This window comes from Lampetra planeri, chromosome 10 (genome assembly GCF_965212315.1).
Source record: "Lampetra planeri chromosome 10, kcLamPlan1.2.h2, whole genome shotgun sequence".
Classification (NCBI taxonomy): Eukaryota; Metazoa; Chordata; class Hyperoartia; order Petromyzontiformes; family Petromyzontidae; genus Lampetra; species Lampetra planeri.
In genome coordinates this window covers 9,907,936-9,934,819 of record NC_136116.1, presented here as the reverse complement: position 1 = coordinate 9,934,819, position 26,884 = coordinate 9,907,936, and the positions used below count along the sequence as shown (strand labels likewise).

Genomic DNA, 26,884 nt, shown 5'->3' with positions numbered 1-26,884 from the left:
GGAGCAAACCTGGAAAAGCAGTTTGCGAGTAGCAACATCATCAATACCAGCTAACATCACATGCCTCACCAAAGAGAAGCAGTTCCAGCCATCACATTAGGAGTGAGTTAATCAAATGTTTGACCAAATATAACAGGCTAATTTTTAAGTTGATAATTTAGTATGGCCCGCGAATGATGTTATAAATATCCAAATGTCCCTTGGCAGAAAAAAGGTTCCCCACCCCTGCTCGAAACGCACGTTGATTCTAAATGTGAAGGGGAAAACCGGAAGACCCGGAGAAAAACTCATGCGACCACAGGAAGAAAGAGACATGCAAATTCCAAACACAGCAGCAGGCATCAGGGTCGGTGTCGAACACACGACCTCCTGTATACCAGGAGAGGTAGTTAACATCTCATCACATCACCGGGCCGGTCACTATGTCATAATGGACTGAGGCCAATCCCAACGCCGATTCGAGGTGGCTAAAGTCAGCGTGATCGACTGAAAGTAACCGCTCTGCAGGAGCTTCCCATGTACTTTGACGACGACAGGAGAACAGACCTGCCATGTTACAGATGGGTCATCGCTATGGCCCTTCAACAATAGCGGCACTCACACAAGATTTCCAGACGAGGGCACGACAAGCTGAAGAGTCCACGAGGGCGTATTCGGAATGCGTCGAATCAATCAATTATAATTTCCCACTTAACACAAGTGACTGCCAAGTTGAACATATTAGTTTCTCACTCCACGTGAGCAGCTGCGCGATCAGCACACTTCATATCAACAACCACCGAATTATTCTTTTTTTCCCTCCTCCACTTAAGACATTGCGCAAATCAAAACGTTGCATTGATCACTTGACTCACACAAGTGTCCTTATTGCCACTCGGCCCACGTGCCCGAGCCCTTCACGCTGATTGGTGTAGCGATTGGCTCGACATTCAAAATCCGGCCAATCGTGACCTGCTCGTGATGACAAACCGACACCGCGGAGCGTTCTGATTGCTCAGCGATGACGATCAACAAGTATTCTTCATGTATCTTCTTCTTCCACGCGTTTGTCCTGCTCACGGGGGAGGGGGGGTCCGCTGTCCTTGCCAACCTTCTCCACGCTGCCCTGTCCTGCGCCATCTCTCTTTCCGCTCCTCGGGCCACCGTGTCCCATCGCACCACATCACTCCCTCCACCTCTTCTGCTGCCTTCCTCTTGATCTCTTTCATTCCACTTGCATCACTTGCACCATCTGACCCACATCATTTTCCTGTTGTCTCTCCGCATGACCGCACCACACCAGCCCTTTCTCTCTCATCTTCTCTGTGATTTCTACCACCTTGAATCTTCCTCTCACTTCTTCATTTCTCACCCCCTGTCCCTTCCTTGTTAAACCCAACATCCACCGCAACATCCTCATCTCTGTGACTGCCATAGCTTGGTCCCCCCTCTGTCTTGTGCCCCAGCACTTGGGCCCATACAACAGCACCCACAGCCTTGTACAAGTATTCAATCGTATCCAGTCCTATAAAAAATAAAGTTTTGGCTTTTGCTGGCTCATGCGGTGGTGACGTCACCGCGCACGCACGCCTTAAGACGTCACGAGCATCGTGTTGGCGCGTGCCGACATCACGTGCCTCTCCCCCACCCCGCCCTCCAACCCGGCCGTATATCCCGCTTAAGTGCGCGGGCAGTGCTCGTTTTAAATAAAACTAATTATTCGGTGATACAGAATTTGCGTTGGTAGTGGTGCACACGCACAAATACAACAACAAAAAGGCTCTTAAAAAAATATTTCTTTAATAGGCGACTTTTCGAGCGATAGATCTTCAAAGCACTGCCCGAAACATCGCCGATTATATATGGTTTATATGTTCCTTTAAAGCAGTGTTATTAACACACGTGTTGAGTTTTTGTTAAAATGAAGTGTTTATTTTAATTGAATAACAACACCGCTTTGTTACTGTGCACCGATGGTCCCGTTTAACCAGCTTCCGTGATGCGACAGCACAGCAAGAAGGAAACAAAAAACGCCAATATCGCAGAGAATGATTCCGGGATCCTGAGTGACAGTTGTGTATGTATGTTGAACTTCTTTCGCACCGTACGTAGCCAACCGTGCTAGTCGGAGGTGTGGAAGGACAACAAAGCCATAATACAGAAGCAGCAGCAGCAGCAGCAGCAGCAACCCTCACTTACCAACGGGGAGAAGTATGGTCAAACTACCTTAGAGTGTCACGGCGTGAGGGTAACCTTCGTGCAGTAGTGGATTGACGGTCCCATATCCACCCACACAGACGACTGCACATCCACCACCCACACAAATGTAAATCATCGTAAACGCCAAGCGTTTTGCTGACCGCATAACATACACTTCAACCAAACCCAATTGTTTTAGATAAAATAGTGAGCAAGGAGGCATGCTTATACTGCATATATTTCTAGAAACTGAACTGCTATAGTGATGATGCCGTGGGTGAAATGTAATGGTGAGCGTACAGAGCTTGCGGTCAAGATGTGGTCACCGGTTCGATCTCGTTGCTCGGCAGTTTTAACAATGGGCACCTGCCCACCCAGAGGTCTGAATGGGGTGGAGCAGTGTTCTTCACTCATTTTCAGAGGGATGTCACTTTCGCTACAATTGAGTACCACGGTGAGAGACGTTAACAGTTTTGCAATAGGATAGTGGAATTTTGCAAGGCTGCTTCCACCAACGCAATGTGCGGCAGATCCGTCGAATTCTACGATCGTGTCTCGTCGTCTCCGTCTCCGAGTTTGTTTCCCTCCGTGTCTGCGTCTGTCTCCATGTCTCTCGGTACGTCTCGCTTCGTACGTGTCACGATATCTGTGCGTGTGTGTCTCTGCCTAACGGTGTCTCTGTGGCTGTCCCCGTGTCTCCTTAGCGTCTGTGTGTGTCTCCTTAATCCCCGTGTGTCCTCGGCTTTAATGCAGAACAGCACTTGCCCCAAGTCTGTTCAAGGCTATATGGGGGATCTTTATCTTCGTGTCTTCTCGTCTCATGTATCTGCGTGTGCACGTTCCCCTGCGTGTCTCTGTTTTATGTCAATTTGTGTCTCTCGCTCTGTCTCCTGGTCTCAATGTCTCTGCGTCTGCCTCCGTCTCTGTGATGGTCTCCGTTGTGTCTCTCTCTCCGCGCCTGCGTTGGTCATCTTGTCTTTCTCTCTCTACCTCGACAGGGGCCCGCGCATGTGCCCCGTCTATCGTGTGCCCCAGGCCGCGATGTGCGCTCGCCAACTCGCTGGGAGCTCGCTGCGTCGGCGTGGGAGGGAACCGTGAAGGAGGCGAAGTGACTTCGAGCAAGCGACAGGCGTGTTTGGGCATCATCACTCATTAAAATTGCCCCTGAATCCTATTGAACCGGCAGTGTTCATGACGCGCTCAACCTCCTCACCCTCCCCAACCACCTCGTCACGTCTAATGAATATCCCCTGCAGCAATAACAACGCTGCGTTTAAAAAGCAGCGTCCGTGCGTGCTCGTGGTGCGTGGCATGTGACCGTCTACCAACGCTGTCTGCAGGTAATCATTTCATCATATATAGAGCGTCCCGATATTCCATCATCATATTGTCATGCACAAAAATATAATCATCAGATCCGAAATTGTAGCGCAGTGCGCCAGTCACATAAACAGAATCACAGACGTACACACACATAACGTGAGGCAAATGTCCACTGGTTTGTTTCGTCGGCTATCTAATGGAATAACGTTTCTGGAAGTGACACCTTATTCGAAGTTGCTCGAAAGTGTTCATGAAAAACGTCGCAGCGGTGCCTTCCTCAACGGTGCTCGCTGCTGCTGCTACAGCTGCTGCTGCGGGTGTCGTTCGTTTTTTGTAAAAAAAATAATTAATAATAATAATAGAAGAGCGACACCCAGAGCTAGAAGTGCGTGCATCAGCGCTTCGGTTCGGATAAAACTGCCCGTGGGTTGCCCTCAGCAGTCGGAGGGCGACCGAGTGAGCCGAGGGGACGCGCGCGTGAGTTGGGTGAGTCGGTGAGCGAGTCCGTGGGGGGTGGATGCACCAATGCCTTCGCGATGACTTTGTTACGTATATTCTCCACAACGACGCGAATGATTATTTTGAGTGACGTATAACTCTCTAATTTTTGTCGAGAACGATATTGCCCATATCCTAGAGATAGGGTCCATTGCCTTTAGCATCTGGAAGGTATCTCGCATTGATTCAAGTCAGCCTCAATCTGCTGATGTCAAAACCGATCCAGAATTGTATTGTCCAGAATTGAATCAATGCTGTTGAAAGTATTTGCTCCTGGAAGGCTGTCGGGCCGATGGGTTGTGTAAGTAATAGTTTTATTTTTTTGTTTGTGTGGAGAGACAGATACATGAAGTAGACATTGCCCGTGTAGCTAATACATTCAAAACACCGTTACGTTGCATACGCACGCGCTGTTATTAAGGGTGGCACACACACACACAACCACGCCAGGCAAGCGGTGATCGCTAACAGTACTTGTCTCATCAACCGCCTCTGGAAGGCTATACGGGGGGATCTTTTAATCGATTATTTATGATGGCGCACGCTATAGTAGTATTTTATAAAGGTCGTAATCAGTCCGTGATTTATTTATAAACACCCTTTAAGTTAATGTATGCTATTGCCAAAATACAGTTTTGGCATAACTCGGCAACTGCTTACGAGAGGGGTAATATTTTAGCGCGGTCATCAAATGGGTTGCAGTGAAAAGGGGACTCAGAACTAATAAAATAGATTCTAGATTTGACGCTTTCGTGACTGCAAGGATTCATACTCTTAGTTCTTTCGGTAAAGTCACGTAGGTAAAAAATTAAATTAAAATTAATAAAAAATAAAATAATGAAAATCACGTTTCGGAGTGATGCAGCAAATCTGGCTGTGACGGTCCCACCTGATGACGGAGACTCGTGTTGCCTCCGAAACGTCGTGATTTTCATTATTTTATGTTTTATTAATTTTAATTTCATTTTTTATCTACGTGACTTTACCGAAAATAATAAAATAGAGTTAATCTCTAAACAGTGCTCGCCGTGTTATACAGCGTGGATGCGTTTTCTAGATATCACATTGCACATGACTGTGTTTGTTCATTCATACCGTGTGTTTTTTTATTCAATCCACAGACCATGAATTGAGAAAGAAAAAACAAAGTTAAACGCGTATATTTTCACAATCCAGCGTATGATATATCTACGAAGTCTTGAGGAGCGTTATTGAAAACACCAAGCGAGGAACGGGAAGAGAATGACGTGGGAGTTGATTTAATTAACTTGCGTGCCCCCCCCCCCCACGTGTTTTTGGAATGTTATGATTCAGAGAAAGTGGCAACAATAATATTAATAATGCGAAGCCTCACTGAGTCTCGAGGTTTATTTTCAGGAGGATCCTGCTACAATTGGGCTTTTTCGGGGGGCGTCAATTTAATAATGATGGCTTCATGTGGGATGAAACCGCAGTAGCCTGAGAAAATCCACCACCCATACGAGGGGAGATAACACTCAACTTTCCGCACAGATAGATTTAATCGACAGGCCATGAATCAAACTTTGCATCCTATCCAACATTCTTAGGTATATGAACACTTCTTAATGACATATAATGTGAAGAAGCGTGAACTTGGGGGTGTCACAGATATATACGTGATCCACCGACCTCTGCCTGCAAAGCAATTTTACAAATCTATGCACGATTTGGAAACATTTGCCTCTAACGCACAAAGATGGAAGTTTTCCAAATCTGCGCTTGATCCACAAACCCTTTGCTCAAAAGCTCCGAATCATATGCGTGCATAACCACCGCCGCGCGCGACAACAGAATGCGACCTGGTCGCTCGCTCGCTCGCTCAGACGAGATCCATTCTTGTTCACGGTCAAACGCCACTCGCCACGGCGCGCCCCGGCTGATCTCCCGTGGCGGCGAGGCCACTGAATGGATCGCGGGTGTGAATTAGCGAGTGGTGACGCGGCGTGGGCTACCGTGAGTGGGTTATAGCGAGTGAGGCGTCCCATTGTGGCTCACTCAGAGGCGCGATGAAACCAAACTGACAGGCGGGTTCAGACGCGAGCCCCGTTGGGGGATTTGCGCAAGATTAAAGGAAAATGCCTGCGCCCGTAAACTTTGGTGGCGCACATTATGATGATCACATCGCCGTCACATTATCATCACACATCATGGCTGGCAGAGTCAGTCGTGTGTTCAGGTCAGCACGGGTTCATCCCGCACGCCCGTTTGGCTTGGCGGTGGTGCACGCACGTTTCCATATGTTCAATTGACAGCTGTTGGGTTTTTTAAATGAAATTTTTTGCTCGGTGTCTTTCCAATCCAGTTCATTCTTCTGGTGCTGTCGGAGGTCATGTCATGAGATAAAGAATCCATAATAAAAACAATTCTTACAGAGCAGCGCGTCACATGTATTAAAATAAAGGCTGCGGATAAGATTTGTTTTGATGGCTTCTCCATAAAATAAATCAAGCGGTCTTTTTTTGTTACAAAATCGACGATGAAGTTTCCCACACACTCTGCGACGAGATTGTTTCTCCCATCCCAGTAGAGCTGATGTGTTTATTTATTAGAGCTGGGATGTAGCCACCATTGACAGGAGAGATGATCGTTTAAAATGACAAAGATTCCGCGTATAGCCTGAACAGATGTTTGGGGCAAGTGCTGTAAGCGAGCACCTATGAAAACACATGGGCCAGTGGGTGGCCAGCATCACGTCCGGCCGCCTTTGTCTCCCTAGTGGCGATGTTTTATACACTGCACCAGGTACTCATTTGAGGCTGAATCGACCTAGGGGAGCCCCAGGACCGGTCCAGATGTTTATCACTGATGTTGGCCGTGAGCGTGAATCGAACTATGGTCGCCGGGTTCGTAGCGCAGCGCGCGAATCACTACACGACGGCGCCTGAGTTTAATACCCGACCATGGCCAACATCAGTGGCAAGTGGCATTCGAGCTTGTGCAGAGCTCGCCCTTGGGTGAACTCGTCCTTAAATGAGTGCATGGAAGGGTGAGTAAACGTCAGCACTGGGGACACAAGGACGGTCAGGCACGCTGCTGGCAAAACCGCCCTCTCGTATGCCGTGCCAGCTTTGATGTGTGCTCACTATCAGCGCTTGTCCCAATAGTCCACCGGACTAAATGTGGTTGGTCTTTGTGAGGTGTATTATTTGTCGCGTGTGCGTGTTGACGCCTGGTAGAATTCGGTGGTGTATATCTTTGTGGTGTGTGTGTGGGATAACAGACCACGAATAAGATGTTTAAATTAATTTACGGCAAGCCTGATACGCATTTTGCGCGCGTGTCTGTGCCCATGTTGAACACATTTTCGCTGACAAACACTCACCGCCTTCAAACGCAGGCAAACGCGAAGTCACCGCGGGGGAAACAATAAAATGACCAACAGGCGACGCCACCCGCGGGACGACCTACCGATCCCGGACGAGGAGAAAGGTCGGTTCACGATGGCCAGCAAGCACGGACACGACGGCTCGTACTACCAGACGCTGCCTGCAGCCGCCACCAACAGGAGATCTGAACAACAGGGCTTCGCCACTCGACCGCGGGCAACGGAGAAGCGGAGAGAAACTCACGCCTCCGTCTCCTCTCGGGGGGACGGTCACCAGCCGAGGTCGGTCACAGGTCACGGTGGCCACAGGAACTTGGGCTTTGATCCGGGGTGGAACGAGGGTCGCGTGATGGAGCAACTCGTGCTGGACACGAGGTCGGCGAAACCGCACAGGAGATCAAAGGAGCCCGGCGGCAGGCAGACAAGAGGCGCTGACGTGCGCGAGATCTCCAAGAGCGTCGCGGCCGATCAGCGAGAAGGCAGGAGACACGACAGTGAGAAAGTCCGTAGGAGAGAAAAGGAAACGTGTAAAGCGCGTGGCGACGGTGGCAGAAGTAGGTCTGAAGGTAGGAGGTATGTGGAGGATCGCGGGACTGAAAGGTGGAAGGCGGAGGTAAAACATCGGGTGGAGCCGATTCAGGAATACCCGCACAAGTATACAACAGTCGAAGCCACGTCACCCAGACAGATGGATGTTGTTTACCCGGGCGAAGATCTGTATTACAGCTCCTACACCCGGGGCCTTGCGCCTGAAGATCTGTACAACGCAACTGGTGATCAGACCGCTCGGGTGAGTGCACGAGGAGCGAACAACAGGGAGAAGAGCAGCAGACACGCAGCGACAGAACCGACCAACTACCATCAGCCACGCTGGACAGAGGCCTACGGTCCTGCCTACGATTCAACCCAAGTGTACGGTGATGGGAGACGTGCAGAAGCGAAAGGACAACTGCATCCGACGCACGACCTGGAGGCGATCAGGGACGCGAAACCCCCATCGTACGAAACGTTCCAGCAGCTGAAGAACAGGGGTCAGATCCGTTCGGACAATGAACCTGCAAGCTCCACGTCGCACGAACTCCGCGAGGGACGCGAGCTACAAGAAACAACTCTCGAGTCCCGCTCCGCCCGCGCTGAATCCAACCGCCTCCCTCATTACAAGATTCCTCCCATTTATCCCAACTCGCAGCAGACCCCCGAGCAACACCATGGGCAAGTGGAGGAGTATCAGCCATGCGGTGCACCCCCCGGCGTTTGCCCTGCCCGGGCCATTGTCCACCGCAGCAGCCGCAGCGGCGAGGCGATTTTCTGTTTGATTTCTCGGGCAAACGTCGCGACGTCTCTCCACGACGGCAAGCGGAGCGATGACGCGCCCCTCATCAAGGCCCTCCTCGACGACAACGCTGCGGAGTTCGACTCGCGTTCGGGGAGCACCTCGTATCCTCTGGTGTGTGAGCTGCAGAGGACGCTGCGAGCCAGAGGAGGAGGACAGAAGACGATGAGTGACACGGGCCGAGCAGTCCACGAAATGGCGCCGATAGAGGAGTCCCACCAGGAGAAGCGGTCTGCACGTTCTTGGTCCGAGAGCGATGGGAGGAAGATTCATTGCAGCAGAGAAGACAGGTCGGGACATGATTACCGCCCGCGAGAAGCGTTATCCTCTCATGATTTTACGCACGTTAATGTCCACTGGGCCCGCGAACATAGTGGTGGTTTGTACTCTGAAAGCAGCAGTGCAATTTCAAATGAACGCTATGGAGGCAATCACTCGCGACAAGAAGGTTTCCACGACAATGACCATTCATCCGCTGAAGTTTACGGGCATCATCAGGGAGGTAACTGGCGGCGTACAGGAGAGATACGTGACTCGGCGAGAGAAGGACTTTCCAGGACAATGTACGATCGGGACCACTACTTACCCGGCCTCGGCGAGGAGAATACAAATGCAGCAATGGTCGGCGAGTACAGGTCAAATGTCGCCATGCAGAAACCCCAAGCAGAGTTTGGGCCCAGCTCCACACGACACGAGGACGGGTTCGGAAGGCACTTGCTAAGACCAACAGAATGGCACCACCTAGAAGCAATCAGTGAGCTCGACGACACCGGCATGAGACAGCAGCAGGAGGATTTTTTGCGCCAGCCAGGACGTGGGGGCTTCACCCATCCTCTGGCACAGCAGCAGCGGCAGCAGCAACAGTCAGAGTCAGCCAGACGAACACCAATCGAAGCATCTACACCCTGGGGTGGAAATTCACCCGCACGATGGACGGACACCTTTGAAAGAGTGAACCACAGCAGCCGACGTGAGTTTGCGCAGCCAAGCTCATACCCCGATATTGCAATAATCGATGCCAGTGATAAGGCAATCACAGCCACATATGTTTCTTCGAAGGATTACGTGTACGACTTGCCGGCGGAAAATTCCGGCGGTTGCGTGGAACGTCACCAGCAGCCCGTGCCTTATTCTGATTCCACAGAGTTCCGAATGCCAATCGTAAATCACACAGCTAGAGATCACGTTGAAATACTTCAAGATACAGCACGACGTCCAGGCATGTCCATCAGCTCCGTGTGTCAACCTCCAAATGGCTTGCCGTGGCAAGCAGTGGTTGGGGAGATCCAGGGAAGAGTAAAGGAGGATAAAGAGATGAAGGTGAAAGAGAAGAATGAGCTGGAGAAGTGTCCAAGCCTGAGTGAACTTCGGGTTGAGAGGAGCTCTCTGAAAGAGTCACTTTCAGAGCGGACATCACGCATCCTGGGGATCTCCATCTCAGAGGAGACTCTCAATGTGCTCAGGAGAGAGATGTTGGCTGGAGCCTCAACCAGCTCTCAAAGCAGCCACGCCAAAGCTGGCGAGGGTGAGGGTCAAGGAGTTGCAGAGGTCGGAGTGAATGAGGTGACGCAATCTCGAGAGGACAACGCGCCAGCTGGAGAAACGTCAGCGGGTGCGGCCCCAAGATTCGATGTTCCAGACTCTGACATCTGCGGAAAACACCTCGAGAAAAGTAATGGCGTGAGTGGAAATCCTCCCACGAGTGAGCATGCAGACTTGATCCAAACTTGTGAGGACACCTCGGCTGCTGTGGAGCAGATCTCCTCCACGCATGACCATGAGCTGCACGTCGTCTCAGCTGAGACGAATGATGATGGAGGAGGGGGGAATAGCGAAGCAGGAGGTATAAGAGCAGAAGGAGGAGGGTCCTCAGGTTCAAAATTCGAGGAGCAGTCAGAGTCTGCACGGTCCAGCTCGCCGCAAGAAGACTGTGTCGCTTCATGCAGCAGTTCCGACTGCTCGACAGATACCGTCATCGTCGTGGCAAGGTCGGGAGAAGAAGTCAGCAGTCATGAAACTTCTTCAGCAGCTGCTGATGTGTATTCAGAGTCAGCAGAAGCAGCATTAGAAACGGAAGTAGCAGTAGAAGAAGCAGCAGCAGCAACAGCAATGACAAATAATGAGCCTCAATATGCCAATGCTAGACCAGCTAAAAGTGAGCCACCTCCTCTTCCTCCTCATCCTCCTCCTAAGCGCAAGGTGATGCCAGGAGATGTCCACCAAGGTCAGCCCGACGAGCCTCTGCAGCTAGAGCCATCCTCTGCGGAGGTCCCGTGCGCAGCTCCTCCTGAGGATTCTTCTACATGGAGCCAGGAGGACCAGGACAGCTCCTTCTCTTCGGACTGTTCAGGGTCGGTGAGTGGGGACGAGGCAGCGGGCGCGAAGACAGATGCCCACGGATGCAGGGCAGAGATTGAGAAGAAGTTTGCCAAAACCAAGCCCCTGCGCAGCGGCAAGCGGAGGAAGCTGGGTCGGCAGTGCAAAGCGCAGTGAGGAAATCTCCAGGATAGCTGTAAGACCAGTGGGGTCTGGTTGCATTTAACAGCTCAATTAACTAACACTAGCTTTGTTTATTCTCGATTTGAAGCTTTCGTGACTGCAAGGATTCATATTCTTAGGTGTTTTCGGTAAAGTCACGTAGGTAAAAAATTAAAATTAATAAAGGCCCATTCCTAACAGCGTTCCTAACAGCGTGTTCCAGCCGCACCGAACCTCACAAAAATAATATTCAGGGCCTACCTTGGCTCCTTCCACCCTCAACCAGTATATATACAAATACTGTGTTCTTGGAATTTCTCTCACTTGATACAGCTATCGTGCTGTGACGGTTCCACCTAGCTTTGTTCAACCAGGAAAGCCTGATGGTCCATACTCTTTTTGTTCCAGGAAGGGACTGCACGGGGATGTTTGGCCAATACAATTAAAGAGTGTTTGGCATGACATAATAATAACAATAATGTAGTGTGTTTAATATTCATGAACACAGTTTATAGCGCGTGCATATTTCACGAAATTGGGCGCGTTGTTCGATCGAGAACTCAGAGGAGCTGAGCCAAAGCTCAAAGACCAACATAAGCCAGACTGAACAGCTGAGAGGTCAGAGCTGCTTCTAGAAGGTGTAAGATGCTTAGATGCAGCGAATGTGCAGTGGGAGAGAGTTCCATTTGGCTGGTGCAGCTACGGAGAAGCGTTGCTCAGCCAGTACGGTTGTGGTTCTGGGTACGATAAGGATATTTTTGGACGTGATCCCGGAGGTCTTCGTTTAGCAGTGGATAGACCGTGGTTCACGGTGGTTAAATGTCACTCATTTGTCAATCCACTGCTGGATGAGCGCACGCCACGTCGGTCATTGTGGTTGTTTGGCCATATTTCACCGCGTTGTTAGCGTGGGTTGGTTAAGGGGGGGGGGGGTGGTGGGGCTCCAATGGTTCATATAATCACTCAGCACTGTCGTTCGCTGTAGCTTGGAGTCGAGCCGAGGTTGTCGAGTTTATAGTGCAGCATGCTAATCACCGCTCCCCTAAAATTGTGAACATAATTGTAAATGCAGTGTAATTGAGTGGACACGTACATGTGTTGGGATACGTTCAGAAAGGGTGGTTTGTAGGAATGTCACGATCTATAGATTTCGATTCAAAGCTTTCGTGACTGCAGGGATTCATATTCTTGGTTCTTTCGGTAAAGTCACGTAGAAGGGAAATAATAAAATAAAAATATAATATTTTTTCCTTCTACGTGACTTTACCGAAAGAACCAAGAATATGATATATAGATTAATACATTTAAATCGATTATTTAAACTCACATGCTTGGAAAAATGATTATTTACGAATATTGTATCCATCGTTACACCAGGGCAAATGCTTCCAATACAACTGAACGATACAATCCAGCGGGTAAAGAGGGGACAACAATCGATTTATGATTTAAAAGAAACACTAGGAGATTCGGTATTACAAATCATATAAAAAAAATCATGGCAACTTATATAGCCGCTTTAAAAAAAATCTCCAGGCGCTATAAAGCGTTTGTTCGAGCCAAACCACTGTTGGACGAAGGCATCCCATGCCCTGTCGGTCATGGGGGTTGTTTGACCATACTTCACCACACTGGTCAGTGCGGGTTGGTAAAGATTAAGAGTGCAATGCGCTGGCTACTGCGATTGTGTAAATATGCTGACATTCTAAATACGTTTTTCTGGCGATTTATATAAAGGACTGTATCGGTGCACTGAATGAATTATAAATGTACAACGCATTATATAGCATAATATCCATTGTTCACGTTGACAAAAAATAAAATGTTAAAATGACACTGAAAATCACGTGACTTCTCGTTTGAACATGACTACGGAACTAAATCACTATTGTTACATGTACAACCGATGTACTGTCCACGCCTAGACTGTGTGCTCCGGGCGGTCTCACGTGTACGCTGGTATAAAGTGTTCGCTAAAAAACTAGACTTTAAAATAATAATAAAAAGTGGTGACACTGGCCGTGAATGGGAGGAAAAATATACACGATTGTTTCGGGTCATTGCCCTTCTTTATGTGCAACTAGGAAGGCATATTGCCCGAAACGTTGCTTTAAAATCATGGTCAGACTTGTCAATCACTGGAGTGGCGTCACTTTAAAAGTGTTTCTTGTTTTAAACCAAGCTTCAAACGTACGTCGAGCAGCCCGGCATGCACAGCTTAGGCGTGCACCGTGTAGTTTACAAGATGCGAGGAAACAGCAGCCAATATCCATGCAGCTGGCACAGCCCATTATCCAGATGTACAGAATCCTAGGACGCATGCCACGTATAGAACCTACAAGTTATCACTGACCCAACGGCAGAGGTCCCTGGCCTCAACCTCACTCGAAGGCAGTGAACATCACCCAACCGGATCCGCGATGAAGCGACCCTCTGCTTCACGAGTGAAAGTCGAGGGATGTGACCCCAAAGCGCGATTTGTGGCCATGAGTCCCAGACCATGGAGCGCATCGCATCAACCTGCCCACCGAGATCTGTTGCCTAAGGCGCTTCATTTGTCCACTTAGGATCTCAGGAAACGACTCAGTGGACGACTCAGTGGATCGCCAATCCCATTATAAGCTTTTCCCGGCATGCGAAAGAAGACGTGAGCCGTTTTGTTGACGTCTTTATTTAATAGACCTTTAATTAGGGGGACGTTAACGTATTACCCAGTAAAGATTACACTTTGGGCCAACGTTGGCATTTGTTTGAAACCATTGTACCAACATTGGCCCAAAGATCCATGTTAACAAGGGTAATGAGCCTGCTATTCGCCCAGTGAATTACAGCATGAAAAACCATTGAGATATGCATTGCCCTGAAATGTGCAGGTTCTTAATGAACGTTTTAGTGCTTTAATACAGAAGCGTTTAAAAGGACGGGCTGTCAATGTATGTTCATTTAAAATATTCCATGGAGCAGTGGGCGCAGTAGTTGGCATCTTGTGCCGGAAACCGTCCATCGGTTTGATTCCCGTCCACAGATATGAAGGGCGAAGCAATATCTGAACCACTTCACCAACCTGCACTGCCCACCGTAAAGTCTGGTCAAACCACTATCACCGACTCTCTATGGGTAAGCAAGCCTTCATCCAGCAGAGGATTGCCATCTTGACGAGCGTGAGCGTAATCGATGAAATAGATCACCGTCTCTCTCGTAGACGTCTCTCCGAATGAAGAATAAAAGTATTTATCTCACCATCCCAGCGGCACCCACGGCCTTGTTGGGTCGATCGCACCGCGTGCCTCGGGGCGACAGTGCGGACCACGCTGGCGGTCCCCACGTGGCGATTGTACCGCGATTATGCAATCCCAACCCCGCCGCCTTCAAGTTCATGTATTAGGTATAGCCCTGTGAGCCATTCGGCTCTTGAATCGGGTGCAACCGCAACAAACAAAAAACATGTACAAAAAACATCTTAAAGTGAATATGTAACTGAGTGCAAACAGAAAATCCAAGAAAATACAGCAAAACACTGCAGAAAAAAAACACCGCACACCAATCTTAATTTTAGAACACCAACGCTGTGTGCAAAAATCCCAGTGGGATGCAAGCCAAACAACCAACAATAACCACAAGACAACCCAGACCAAGGCCATCAGTCCAACTCTGCACCACAACAAACAAACACGGCCAAACCAATACACCTCTCGAAATCACCAAAATAAAGCCATGAAACCAATGAAACAGTGATCATAGGAACTGTGACGGAACCTTCACAATAAACGGCATAAACAACATGCACCACCAAAACCCTGCAGCCATAGCTGGCTGCACGAGCCACTCGGAGTGTGGGGGCTGAAATCGCTTTGCGGATGCCAAATGCACCGCGAGGGGGGTTTGGGGGTGGCCAACTCCACTCCCGACCGCCTTTGTCTCCCACCGCTGCGATGTTTTACTACAACACCGCAGCAGGTACTCATTTGAGGCTGAGTCGACCTGCGGGAGGCCCAGGGGCCGGTTGGGATAATCGTCAAGGGGCCATCCATTGAGTAGGTACGCAAAAATCTGTCAAAGCTTGACCCCTCCTCCTCCTCCCCTCCCTCTACGCACGCGGACTTTTGACCCCCCCCCCTACCTGGGTACGTACGCTTGACCCCACCCCCCGCGAATCCTATAGAACGGCCGATACTTAATCCACGCAGAAACGATCAAAGATTAATAAATATATTAAGGTGTTTAAGCAAACAGGTAGTCCACCGCCGGAATATCAAACTCATTTGAAGCCCAATATAGACAAATTATTATCGAGGCTTGACCCCCCCCCCCACCGTTTCCTATGCGTACACACCACACATTGTCAGTAGAGCCCCCCCCCCCATACGCATGCTACGCATTTGTGTTAACCCCCCTTCCCCCTCCATGCGTGCGCACGAGGTGGATGGCCCCCACGGGTGTCGGCCGTGAGCGGGGGGGGGTCAAACCCCGCCCGCCGGCTCCCTCACAACCCGACTGCGCATGCGCGCGCGAGGCGAAAGTGCGAGGCGGTGGCTGGTGACGTCACCACCTCCACGCGTTTCTCGCCGACGCGCAACCAGCACGCGCGAGCGCGGCCCGCGTGGCGTGTGACGTTACAACGACCAATCAGAGCGCGCGCGCGCGCGCGTGCGACGAGCTGGAGGCGGCGACGCGGAGAGTAAACCAATCAGAGCGCGCGCTTGCGAGTAGGGGCGGGAACTAGGCCCCCGGGGCACGTGACGTCACTCCCGCCACGCGTTCGTCTCCAGCAGCGCGCGGGGCGGGTTGTTGGGGGGGGGAGGGGGGGAAGAGAGGCCCGTGGGGGCGGTGGCGTGGACGGGGGCTCGTGATGACGTCCGACCGATCCCACCAATGGGACGCTCGCGACGGGCGGGATGGGGCGGGGCTTGGCGTGGCCGCGGTGACGCGAGCGCATTGCGCAATCGCCCGCGCCGCCCCCCGCCAATGCGCATGCGCGGCGCGGCGACGTGGAGGAGCCGGCCTTTAAACGCGACGTATTTGACGGCGAGCGGTGAAGTTTTTTTTCCTCTCGACTTCTTCTCATCCTCCTCCTCCTCCCTGCGCTGTCGGCGAGCGAATTACGGGCGCTTCGAGAATAACCCGCCGCGCTCCAGTCAGCGCGACACTCGGTCTGGTGCGACTCGAGGAGGGGACCAAAGGGAGCGATTCGTTGTCATTGGAAGTCGGTAAGGAAGGGGGGGGGCGAAGCCTCCGGCCTAGTGCGGCAGTCTCGTTGCGAGACGACTGCAATGGGAATGATAATTATAATCACATTAATAATGTGCGGCTGCTTGCCAGTCAACTGCTGGGGGAAGTCGCCCACCCCAGGCCATGTCGGTAATGGAGGTTGTTGACCATACTTCACCAGTGCGGATGTGTGAAGAGGGCGGCGAGAGGAGGGGGGGGGGTTCAAGGGCCGGTTCAGATGTCACTCGCTACTCGTGTTGGTCGTGGGTGGTGGGAGTCGAACGCAGCTCGACGTGTTCATAGTTCAGTGGGCTAGGGATCACCCCCCCCCCCTCACTAGTAGTTTTACTCTGATTAAACATAGTAATTACGTGGTTAGTATCAGGGTTGTTAGTGTTGGAGGCGGCGCTCATTTCCGCTGGTATCGCGGAGACCGTGGTGGAAATTAAACATTCCCATGACAGGCAACAATCTCCATAGTGGCACCTAATTGTTTTCAGCGACCTCGGGAGGATGAGTGGTAATGTTCTGAGTCATCCTGAGTAAACTGTATGTATGTTGAACTTCTTTAGCACCGTACGTAGCCAACCGTGCTAATTCGACGCTGCCGTGGAAGGACAACAATAACTTGTAATCTGATTGATTTGGGCTGCTCTGATTAAAAACGATATCCGTGGTTAGTTGATGACATTGGCTATTTAATCCGTAGTTCAGAGTTGGGTGCAACAGTGTGGTTAGCGCCCTGCGTTTATGAATCGGCATGGCTAACATCAGTGCCGGGTGATATTTGAACTGCAGTCCTGAGCCCCAGGCCCTCTTCACCATCCGACACTCACCAGTGTGGTGACTTTTGGCCAAACAATCTCTATGAAAGACGCGGTTTGAGAAGCTCTTAATTCAGCAGTGTATTGGCAAAGGGCTACATTATTAATACTATACAGTGGATATACCCTGTCTCATTTGCCGGAACCACTTAATGTGGCAACTGTTTTTTCCCCATATTTGTTTATAGCCACTGGTTCTTACATGTTTTACTTATATTGGCATCATAAAGCTGTGTAATCTGTTTTGCCCCTTTTTTCTTAAATCAAGTTCCGTTTATATTTTGCCTCGTCGACTAACTTGAGTTTGACTGCGACGTGGAATCTCCCAATCCAGGAAGTAAATGTCGCCAAACGCGTACTGTGCTGTACAGTACTGGATGGTTTAATTAAAGTAAATAAAGCAAAAATCTTCCGATTCATCATTATTACCGCCTGCTAACAGAGCAATATCAAATAGGCCGACGTTTCGGAGAGTTACGCTGCAGACCAGATTCTTGAAATATGAATATTGTATAATTTGTAAATCAACATTTACATTGGTTCCCTGAATAAAACCGAAAATGCTAAGTTGATATGAACCGTTTTTGACCGTTTTTAACTTCATTTGTCTACTTCAAGTTTAACTTTTTATTAAGGCACAGTGTAAAGAACTTTATAACTCAGCTGTAGCACATCTCGGTTCCCTGTGTGAAGGGACGTTGCCTAAAGCGTCAGTTCTGGCATAAGACAGCTTTTAATGAATATGACGAGTTTTATTCGTACCTGTGTACCACTGCCAATGCAGTTATTTTGTCATCAGTAGTTATATAAAAACAGATACGTATTCAGAAATCTTCCAACTGTATACAAGGACAGGATATACATGCACATTGTAAAGTGGGCACATGTGTGACTGGTCGTATAAAAGTTTACGTTTTTTCGTTGTCTTTAAATTGCAAACTCAGTGGAATTAAGTTTTATGAAATGAGCCACTTATATATCTCAAGTGAACATTTACCCTGTACATTGCTATTAATGTCAGTTATAAAACATCAATTGTACTGTAATTGTATTTTCTGTGACGCAACAGGACATGGAGATAACACTGTTTTTTGTTTGGAATTTTACAGTTGTGCCTTCATCTCTGCAGCCATGGGGAGCCTTTTTAGTGTGTTTAAAGACTTGCTGGGCAAGAAGGAAATGCGCATCTTGATGGTGGGACTTGATGCAGCTGGAAAGACTACAATCCTGTACAAGCTTAAGTTGGGAGAAATCGTCACGACCATCCCCACTATAGGTACCACACCACGAAGTTAATTTATCATTGTTTTTATTGTCTTGGCATGGTTCCTGCTAGGCAGTGTTCAGGGCTAGAGGCAGATGAGTGAAATATTATATTGTAGAGAGAATATGGTGGTTTGGGGGTCATTGCAGCAATACTTCATCAAAGTTTTAATTCTGGCTATGTACCTTTGTAGGAGTGGCTAACAATGGGCAATCCACAGGTTGCCCTCGCCACAGATGAATAACCAGCTCATTGTTGACACCCGCCATAAACGTTCAACTATAGTGCTGATCCCATTGTCGATTTGTGGTTGGTGCCAGGTGACTATGACAGGTGCCGAGCTATACAGTACATGCTCCACCCATCTAATGAGCAGTTTTCTGTGTTTAGGGTTTAACGTGGAGACTGTGGAATACAAAAACATCAGCTTCACGGTGTGGGACGTGGGTGGTCAAGACAAAATTCGTCCACTTTGGCGCCACTACTTCCAGAACACGCAAGGTATGTGTTTATTGCATTTTTTTGAAGGATACATAAACATTAAAGTTGTCAGTGATGTTGCCACTGAAAGAATAATTGGCTGAGTTTGAGATGCTATTCGTAAGTCGAGTGTCCATTTACTTGAGATAAAGCAAAGTGGTTTCATGTCGCAGTGCTGAGAGGTTGACGTAAACAACTGTTTCTGCAGGGCTGATATTTGTGGTGGACAGTAATGATCGGGAACGTGTGAACGAGGCAAGGGAGGAGCTGATGAGAATGCTTGCTGAAGATGAACTCCGAGATGCTGTTTTACTGGTGTTCGCGAACAAACAGGTAACTTGAATATTTATTTTGTGTCATATAGTTTTGCTGCCAGTCGCTAACATGTGCTCCCTCACTGAAACGCTTATTTTTGTGGAAAGTTGGAATCTTGTCCATTCACTGGTAAATGAGGGCCTTCCCTATGCAGTGCAGGCCATCTGGGTTATTTGACTACTGCACATGCTGGTCAGTGAGGGTTGGTGAAGACGGGGAACATAGATGTTGTAGCATCGTTAATTATTCCTTACTGCACTCCCCTCTGCTAACAATGTATCCTCGCAACAGCGTACAACAGCTGTTTTAATGCATGGTCACCTATCCAAGCACTATCCAGGCTCAAATTTACTTAGTTTTCAAAATATAATGGGGATGAGATGTATGCTGGGTGATGTGGTAATTGGCAGCTATTAATTTCAGCTCGATCGGTCTGCGTCGGTGACCCAGAAATAATGATACGCCCAGTACACATCCCGTGTATACGTTCCACTATGGCTGTGGCTCCCGAGTCACAACATGCCTACCAGTAACCCAGAAAATATTCCATGGAAAATCAAGCCCTGGTCATAAGCATCCACATAAACGCTCATTTCCTCCCTCGACAGGATCTGCCCAACGCGATGAATGCAGCCGAGATCACAGACAAGCTGGGCCTGCACTCGCTGCGCCACAGGAACTGGTACATCCAGGCGACGTGCGCCACCAGTGGTGATGGCCTCTACGAGGGCCTTGACTGGCTGTCCAACCAGCTCAAGAACCGGAAGTGATGCACGCAGCTGTTGCCTGGCAACCAGCATCAGTCCTGAGAGCCACCCCCATCCCTCCTTCACTGTCCTCTCACCCCATCCACCTTAAACTCCCCAATTCCCAATCCCAGCGAGGCATGGAACTTTTGCTTGTGTGTGTAATGGTGGTGGTGCAGAGCAGAGGTGTTCCTTACAATTAGGTGCATAAAAACAGAAGTTACTGCAAATGTTGCTTTTAACCTTCCAATCTATGCTTACTCAATTTGGCTGCATTGTGAATCCAGATGCTCATGGAGGATCATAGAAACACTGGGGGGGGGGTTTGTGATTGCAGGTAAAGCTGTAAGGTGTGTTTTTGATTTCCATATTTATTTATGCCTTTTTCAATACAAAAAACATAGGGCTGAAGTGCAAACTACTGTTGAGCAGGTTATCAGGTCGGTGTGCTGGGGTGGGCTCAAGTTTGGCTTCAATTGACAATGAGATGAGAGCAAGTGCAGTGGATATAACCACAGCCATTTGTCGTGCATAAACCTGGCTTTAAAACAATTATATTCCAAACATTCAAGATCACACATTTATTTGCCTGACTGCAAAACCTGTGAAGGGCAAGTTTGCATTTAAAACTGTTCATCTAGAATGGCATTGATTTCCAAATGCGCTGCTTTTGTCAAGTGTTTCAATCCACTGGTAAATTAGGGCCTCCCCCAACGTAGTGCAGGCCATCTGGGTTATATGTTTGGAAGCAAATGCAAGTTGTTGTTTCACATCCATTGCATTATGTGCAAATGTATGGGATGAATTTTTTTGTCTTTGGGTTTTGTTACCATTACCATTCCTTGAGTTATTGCAGTAAATTGCAAGTTGTTGAATTTATATATCCTGTAAAGATGGTCTGGCCCTTTTAAATAGACTAGGTTATATTAGTAGTTGGAAACATTCAGACGTTGATTGCTTTGCTATGTGTTTTTGTGGTAGTTGGGTCTTTGTTTTATATGATGGAGAAATCAAAACTATTGTAATAAAGTAAAGGACAAAAATACATGTTGGTGTTTGACAGTGCTGTAAACAGTTAAATGATGAGCATGTAAATATGTTTAAACTCAAATCAACACCATTATAAAGTAACTGGTTTATTGACAGACATCACACGTTTTCATTCATTACATAAAAATACAAAGCAGTGAACAAAAATCTGCAGTATTCAGTGGACAGCAGATTTTTGAATATTCAGTCCGAGTCGTGTCTGCGTCGACGTTGCTGTGATGGGCGTGTGGATGGGGGTGAGCGTCTGCCATGCAAGCTGGGGCCCCCAGGGCTGTGGGAGGGGCGTCCATGTCTGGACTTGTGTGGTGATGAGTCTCGGGTGCGCCTGCAATCCCTCCTCTCCCTGCCCTCCTGCGAGCTGTCAGAGTCGTGTCTGTGCCTTGATGTGTGTTGGTCTCTGATGGAAACGCCTCTCTGCTGCCTCGGCGGTGGCGATGTGCGGCGTGGGCGCTTGTGGCTGCCACCAGGCCCATCTCTCTCCATGGAGCAATCCGAGTTGCTCCTGTGCCGAGGCCCAGGGATTCTCTCGTGCTCCTTTCTGCCATCGTATCTTGACTTTGTGTCCAGTTCCGATGGACGTGGAGATTGGCTCTGTTTACTGCGGACAAATATAAAGTTACTGTAATGGTTTCAGAAATGCCATTAACACCAATGTCACTACCACCAATGCTATCTTCTAATCCATAGTGTTCAGTCACAATACTGCAGGTGACCAACCTGACACTTTGGGCCTGTGCTTACCAAAAAATCTGTGAAAATATCGATGTGAAAATCTGGGCTAGACTTACGTGCTGGAGAACCGTTTTCCATCTTCTGAGTCAGAGGACGAGCAGCCACTGATATTTGTATTTTTGGAGTGCTTTTTTTTCTTTTCTTTCTTACGTTTTTCTTTCTTAGATTTCTTTTTCTTATTCCTGCAATTGAAAACAATTTGCATTTAAATATAACTTGTTAATTTTACAATCTGCAATTTCATAATTAACGTAAACATCTTCAGATGGTGTTTTTATGGTACCTCTTTTGTTCTTTGTCTGTGTTCTCGGTAGTCACTTTCTTGTCAGCCTGATGATGCTGCAAAATTATAAAAAGATTAATGGAGTGTGTTGGCCAATTATCCTTGAAAGCTCAATCTGACAAACCCAAAATACAAGCAATAAGTCCCACCGTGAAGACAGCCAATCCTTGCTTTTGAGCCTCTTTGTCTTCCTTTGACAGCATATGGGAAGGGCTGCAAAAACATAAGGACAAAGCCACATTAAAAATAATCTTAAAATGCACCAATTATTCTTAAATTCTGTTATCAAGATAATCCTCACCGTGAAGAGCCGAAACCAGAAACTCGCTCGATGTCCTTTTCATCCCTTTCCAATGTCCCTCGCTTGCAGATGTCCGCAAATTCCTGACAAGATAATACATTGAACACTGAAATTATGAGCATGTATAAATGTACTCTTGCCTAGTCGTATGCCTATTTTAGGATGCATGTACATGTTAAAAACCTAATCGTCACACTCACCTCACGTGTCAGTCCAGTGGGCTGTTTCTTCACATTCTTGTATCCTCTGGAACGTTTTCAAAACATGAGAATGTCAAGTCGTAGCTTTTATTATCAGGAACCATATCTGCACAGTAAATGATGGCATGTGCTCAAACTGTTCACCATTTGCTTAAAAAATGATTGGCAAACCCAGCTCATGTTTTCAATAAGACTATACAGTTCTGAACTTGTTATGGTTCCCAACTTAAACTGCACTCTAAGTTAAACACTTTGCGTGACTTAATATAATGCCACTGGGCGGTTTGTCTCACAGTGCAGTCATAAGTGCCTCCTCTTCAGCTTGCTTCACAGCCGCCAGCTCTTCTTGCCGAGACAGCGCCCGATTGGTCCCATCTTTATCCTTTGCGAACCATGATAGGTCCTTGCCCTTCTGCCAACGGCCCACGGGTGCCATCAGTGAATTTCCTGCACCAACGCGACATCACAGTAACCAAATGATTATTTGTATTGGTGTAGTAACGTGCTACAAAGGTCCCAATCAAAGGTACAGTAAAAGTAACCTAAGGCTAAAAAACCACTAATTTGGAGTTGAAAGTCCACTTTATTAAACATCAATGTTGCTATTTAACTAATGGTGCATGAAGGGCCACTTTTTAAAGTATTACAATGCTACTTGGATGACTTCCTCAAGACTGCAAAATGTGTGAAACATGCACATCCTAGAGTTTAACGAAGAGTGGAGTGTTGAGGATTTCTTTAAACGGAGAGGCAAAAAGTTACAGGCCAGAGGCAGTTAAGACTCCAGATTATGACACAACAGACAAAAAAGGTATTGAGCCTGAACTTGAACAGGGGAAGGGTGTGCAGGGAAGATGGTCAGGTAATGGGAATATCACACAATGGGGCTGACAACAGAGGAGCATCCACTACTTCAGCGAATGTTGATTGAGGGTTTTGAGTTTGGACAGACGGCCTTGGTTGCTGGAGCGGAGGACAATTGAAGGGTCGTGGAATATAGTTGACCGGAGGACAAACGGGAAACTCCTTGGAGGGTCCTGAAGACAGTGACGGCAATTTTGAACACATTTAAATGCAAACAAACTAGTGTTAAAACGTTTCGGGCCGTGCAAAAAAAGCACAATCCGTATGGTATGTGAGCTCCATGGAGAGTTTTCCCGATGCCATAGCTCCAGAAAATACGACTTCCCATGCGTCTCCACGTTAAAAGTATCTTTCCACCTGCTATCGTGACGTTTGTCAGCAGCATTGGTTTAACACAAAGGAAACGCTGGACCGGTTTCGACCTTCAGTATCTCATCAGCAATCAGCTTTGCTAAACCAATGCTTAACTACTAGGCTTTTATAGTTTTACGTGACGCGGCAAATATGGGAACGATGCGTAGCCTATTTTAGTTAACACAATTTTATTATTGAGCGCTTTTTTATGAGTGCTGTATCAACAACATAGAATTACCATTAGCGTCGTTGTGAAGAATGCCTGTACGGTATAAGTAAAATAAGCAAATTTCGATTGAAAGCTTTCGTGACTGCAGGGATTCATCTTCTTGGTTCTTTCGGTAAAGTCAGGTAGAAGGGAAATAAGAAAAAAAACATAAAATAAAATTCTCACGACGTTTCGGCCACAACGCAAGCAGCCGTCCTCAGGTGAAGAACAGGGCTGTCGGAATGACAGCGTCAGCTTGCGTTGTGGCCGAAACGTCGTGAGAATTTTATTTTATGTTTTATTTTTATTATTTCCTGTCTACGTTACTTTACCGAAAGAACCAAGAAGATAAAATAAGCAAACCACGTTTTTCAAATGTCGTTTCATTAGCTTATTTGGTTACTTTCCCCACAACGACGCTGCTTATTTCGTGTTATGTATTACATCGTTTTGCGTGGAACTAAAACCCATATCAATTAGCGGCACGACATTCTGGGAGCGATGTAAAATATTGATGTTTGGTCTTTGTTGCTGTGCTCGTTTCTCCCTTGTGAAATATCCGGGCAACAGGATAATCCGTGTAGCAAATAAACTCGCATCTATCAGCGAGCGCTTGTATATGTAACGATCTGACAGTTCACCGGCACTGGCCAAGCAAACCCCGACTCTGCTGATGAGACACTGATGCCCGAGCCGGTCTACAATCTATTCCAAAGCCGCCGGAATGATTCACTCTGAGTGGGCCGCGTGGCTCTGACGAAAAGTGCATAAAGAGCGCGGCCTGCTTCAGGCTGTGGCCAGGCCAGGCCAGGCCGCCACCGCGTCTCACCCAGGTAGTTCTCCCTGTACTTGTCCGTCTTCACGTCGTCCCAGTTGAACTGGTCCTGGCCGCCCCGCACGCCTGCCCGTGTCGGGTGGTGCATCTCGCTCCTGGCGACGAATCGTCGACAGCAACGAAGCGGCGCTGAGACACCGGCGGCCTCGGCCCTTGGCACCACCACCGAACAACAACAGCAAAGGCGGCGGCTTCAAGGCCACTGCAAACACTGTTATGTCCTTACACCAGCAGTGATGTACACGATTGTATACATATAAATATCAACACAACCACTGCCTTGGACGTACAATGATACGGAAATAGAACAGCCGACGTTTTGGGTGAAGACCCCGTCCTTCTGTACAGAGGGCAAAGGTCGCGCTACAAGATGCCCTCTCGCGTCCCCATTGGTCTGCTGCGCTAACCACGTGATTTACGAAGAACCAATGGGTAGGCAGAACGTTTAATGCCGGGTCAGTCGTCAGATCGTGGGCGTGGACAAAACTATAAATTCTAGATTTGAAGCTTTCGTGACTGCAAGGATTCATACTCGTAGGTTTTTTCGGTAAAGTCACGTAGGTAAAAATAAATAATAAAAATAATAGAAATAATAATGTAAATAAAATTATAATTTAAAAAAATCTATTATGTTTCTATTATTTTTATTAAAAATAATAGAAACATAATAGAAATAAAAGAATATTAATAATGTAATTTCTATTATTATTTCTATAATTTTTATCATTTATTTTTACCTACCTGACTTTACCGAAAAAACCTAAGAGTATAAAAAACTATAAATTGTAAATAGCAATTAACCACGTAAATATATTACTTTACAGTTTAAACAACGATGACGTGTCGGTGGCCAGTTTAACAAACGATTAAAACATCCGTTAGTAGCTGCCTCAGAACAGATACGGTCCATAAGCATTGCGCGTCGAGTCTCGAGTTTTGCTGTTTTACTGGTAGGAACCACCTGGTTCCATCAGCCCACAGGGGATTATTGTGTCCGTCCGTCCGTCCGTCGTGAATCCAAAAATGGGAGGGGTCGGGCTGGGTGGAGAGGGGAGGGAGGGTGGGGAGGGGCTGGGTGGGGAGGGGGGGTTGGGGAGGGGAGGGAGGGTGGGGAGGGTTTGGGAGGGTGGGGCTGGGTGGGGGTGGAAGAGGTGGAGCTGGGTGGGGAGGGTGGGGGGTTTTAAAAAACTCAACGTTGAGTTTTATAAGGGCACCACGGGGTGACCAGCCCCTCCCCACCCAGCCCCACCCCTTCCACTCCCCACCCAGCCCCACCCTCCCCACCCAGCCCCTCCCCACCCCCCCACCCTCCCCACTCAGCCCCACCCTCCCCACCCAGCCCCACCCTCCCCACCCTCCCATTTCCACCCTCCCCTCCACACCCAGCCCCTCCCCACCCTTCCTCCCCTCTCCACCCAGCCCCACCCCTCCCATTTTTGGATTCACGACGGACGGACGGACACAATAATCCCCTGTGGGCTGATGTAACCAGGAGGTTCCTACCAGTATAACTGTGTCGTAACTCTCCACCACCCGACACAGCCAGTAAGGTTTGTCACGTAGACAACGCGCCAATTAGTTTCCTACCTCAGCCCACCGGTGTGTTGGAGAGTAAATCCACAACATTAAGAGAAATACAAATAATTTGAACTACTCTGACCAGCTACAGGCTTAGTGTGGCCCGGAAGCGTGTTATTAAGTAATACATCTTGCAAGTACAATTCCTAATAGAGGAAACGCATGCCAATTAACTGATTACTAATCTATCATATAATTACAATACCCCCTCCTTCCATCCAGCATCATCGGGTGATTTGCCAGAATAGTGAAGCAATCAATCCACCTGCTTCCAGTCTTAAATAGAGCAGCAGGACGACGTCATCACTGAACCCATCAGGTGCAGACATCATAGGCGGAGGAGGGGGTATTGTAATTATATGATCGATTAGTAATCAGTTAATTAGCATGTGTTTCCTCTATGAGAAATTGTAAGATGTACGTATTACTTAAACACATTCCAGCCCCACCCAGCCCCACCCTCCCCACCCTCCCCACTCAGCCCCT

General features: G+C 48.2%; 2 protein-coding genes and 1 long non-coding RNA gene across 5 annotated transcripts; 2 read left to right on the top strand and 1 right to left on the bottom strand.

Annotated features, from left to right (window-relative positions):
- Positions 1-3,182: 3,182 nt before the first annotated feature.
- Positions 3,183-12,999, top strand: LOC144720999 (uncharacterized). The gene is made up of 2 exons (XR_013585829.1): positions 3,183-3,518; positions 7,358-12,999. It is a non-coding gene; the product is annotated as an uncharacterized LOC144720999 (long non-coding RNA).
- Positions 13,000-16,095: 3,096 nt separating this feature from the next.
- Positions 16,096-21,038, top strand: LOC144720998 (ADP-ribosylation factor 3-like). Its single transcript, XM_078598260.1, has 5 exons — positions 16,096-16,363; positions 18,298-18,464; positions 18,843-18,953; positions 19,141-19,265; positions 19,856-21,038. Exons 1-5 carry the CDS (start codon positions 16,122-16,124, stop codon positions 20,015-20,017), a joined length of 807 nt encoding a protein of 268 aa, XP_078454386.1. The 5' UTR covers positions 16,096-16,121; the 3' UTR covers positions 20,018-21,038.
- A 75-nt stretch (positions 21,039-21,113) lies between these two features.
- C10H1orf35 (chromosome 10 C1orf35 homolog) lies at positions 21,114-26,461 on the bottom strand. 3 transcript variants are annotated; one of them, XM_078598257.1, is made up of 9 exons: positions 25,111-25,210; positions 24,815-24,972; positions 22,853-23,006; positions 22,560-22,605; positions 22,360-22,442; positions 22,208-22,271; positions 22,059-22,114; positions 21,832-21,957; positions 21,114-21,641 (listed from the first exon to the last, which is right to left on the bottom strand). In XM_078598257.1, exons 2-9 carry the CDS (start codon positions 24,906-24,908, stop codon positions 21,227-21,229), a joined length of 1,038 nt encoding a protein of 345 aa, XP_078454383.1. In that variant the 5' UTR covers positions 24,909-24,972; positions 25,111-25,210; the 3' UTR covers positions 21,114-21,226. The 3 variants fall into 3 exon arrangements, with proteins under 3 accessions (XP_078454383.1, XP_078454385.1, XP_078454384.1); XM_078598259.1 differs by lacking the exons at positions 22,853-23,006; positions 25,111-25,210 and adding an exon at positions 26,408-26,461; XM_078598258.1 differs by lacking the exon at positions 25,111-25,210.
- Between the last annotated feature and the right edge of the window lie 423 nt (positions 26,462-26,884).

Bases quoted from the DNA above. Each gene is read 5' to 3' on its own strand.
- LOC144720998 (XM_078598260.1), top strand. From the start codon at position 16,122: ATGCGCATGCGCGGCGCGGCGACGTGGAGGAGCCGGCCTTTAAACGCG. The intron at 16,364-18,297 runs GTAAGGAAGGGG...GGAATTTTACAG, and splicing joins TTCGTTGTCATTGGAAGTCG to TTGTGCCTTCATCTCTGCAG. The intron at 18,954-19,140 runs GTATGTGTTTAT...CTGTTTCTGCAG, and splicing joins CTACTTCCAGAACACGCAAG to GGCTGATATTTGTGGTGGAC.
- C10H1orf35 (XM_078598257.1), bottom strand. From the start codon at position 24,908: ATGCACCACCCGACACGGGCAGGCGTGCGGGGCGGCCAGGACCAGTTC. The intron at 22,606-22,852 runs GTGAGACAAACC...AAAACGTTCCAG, and splicing joins GAGGCACTTATGACTGCACT to AGGATACAAGAATGTGAAGA. The intron at 22,115-22,207 runs GTGGGACTTATT...ATAATTTTGCAG, and splicing joins AAGGATTGGCTGTCTTCACG to CATCATCAGGCTGACAAGAA.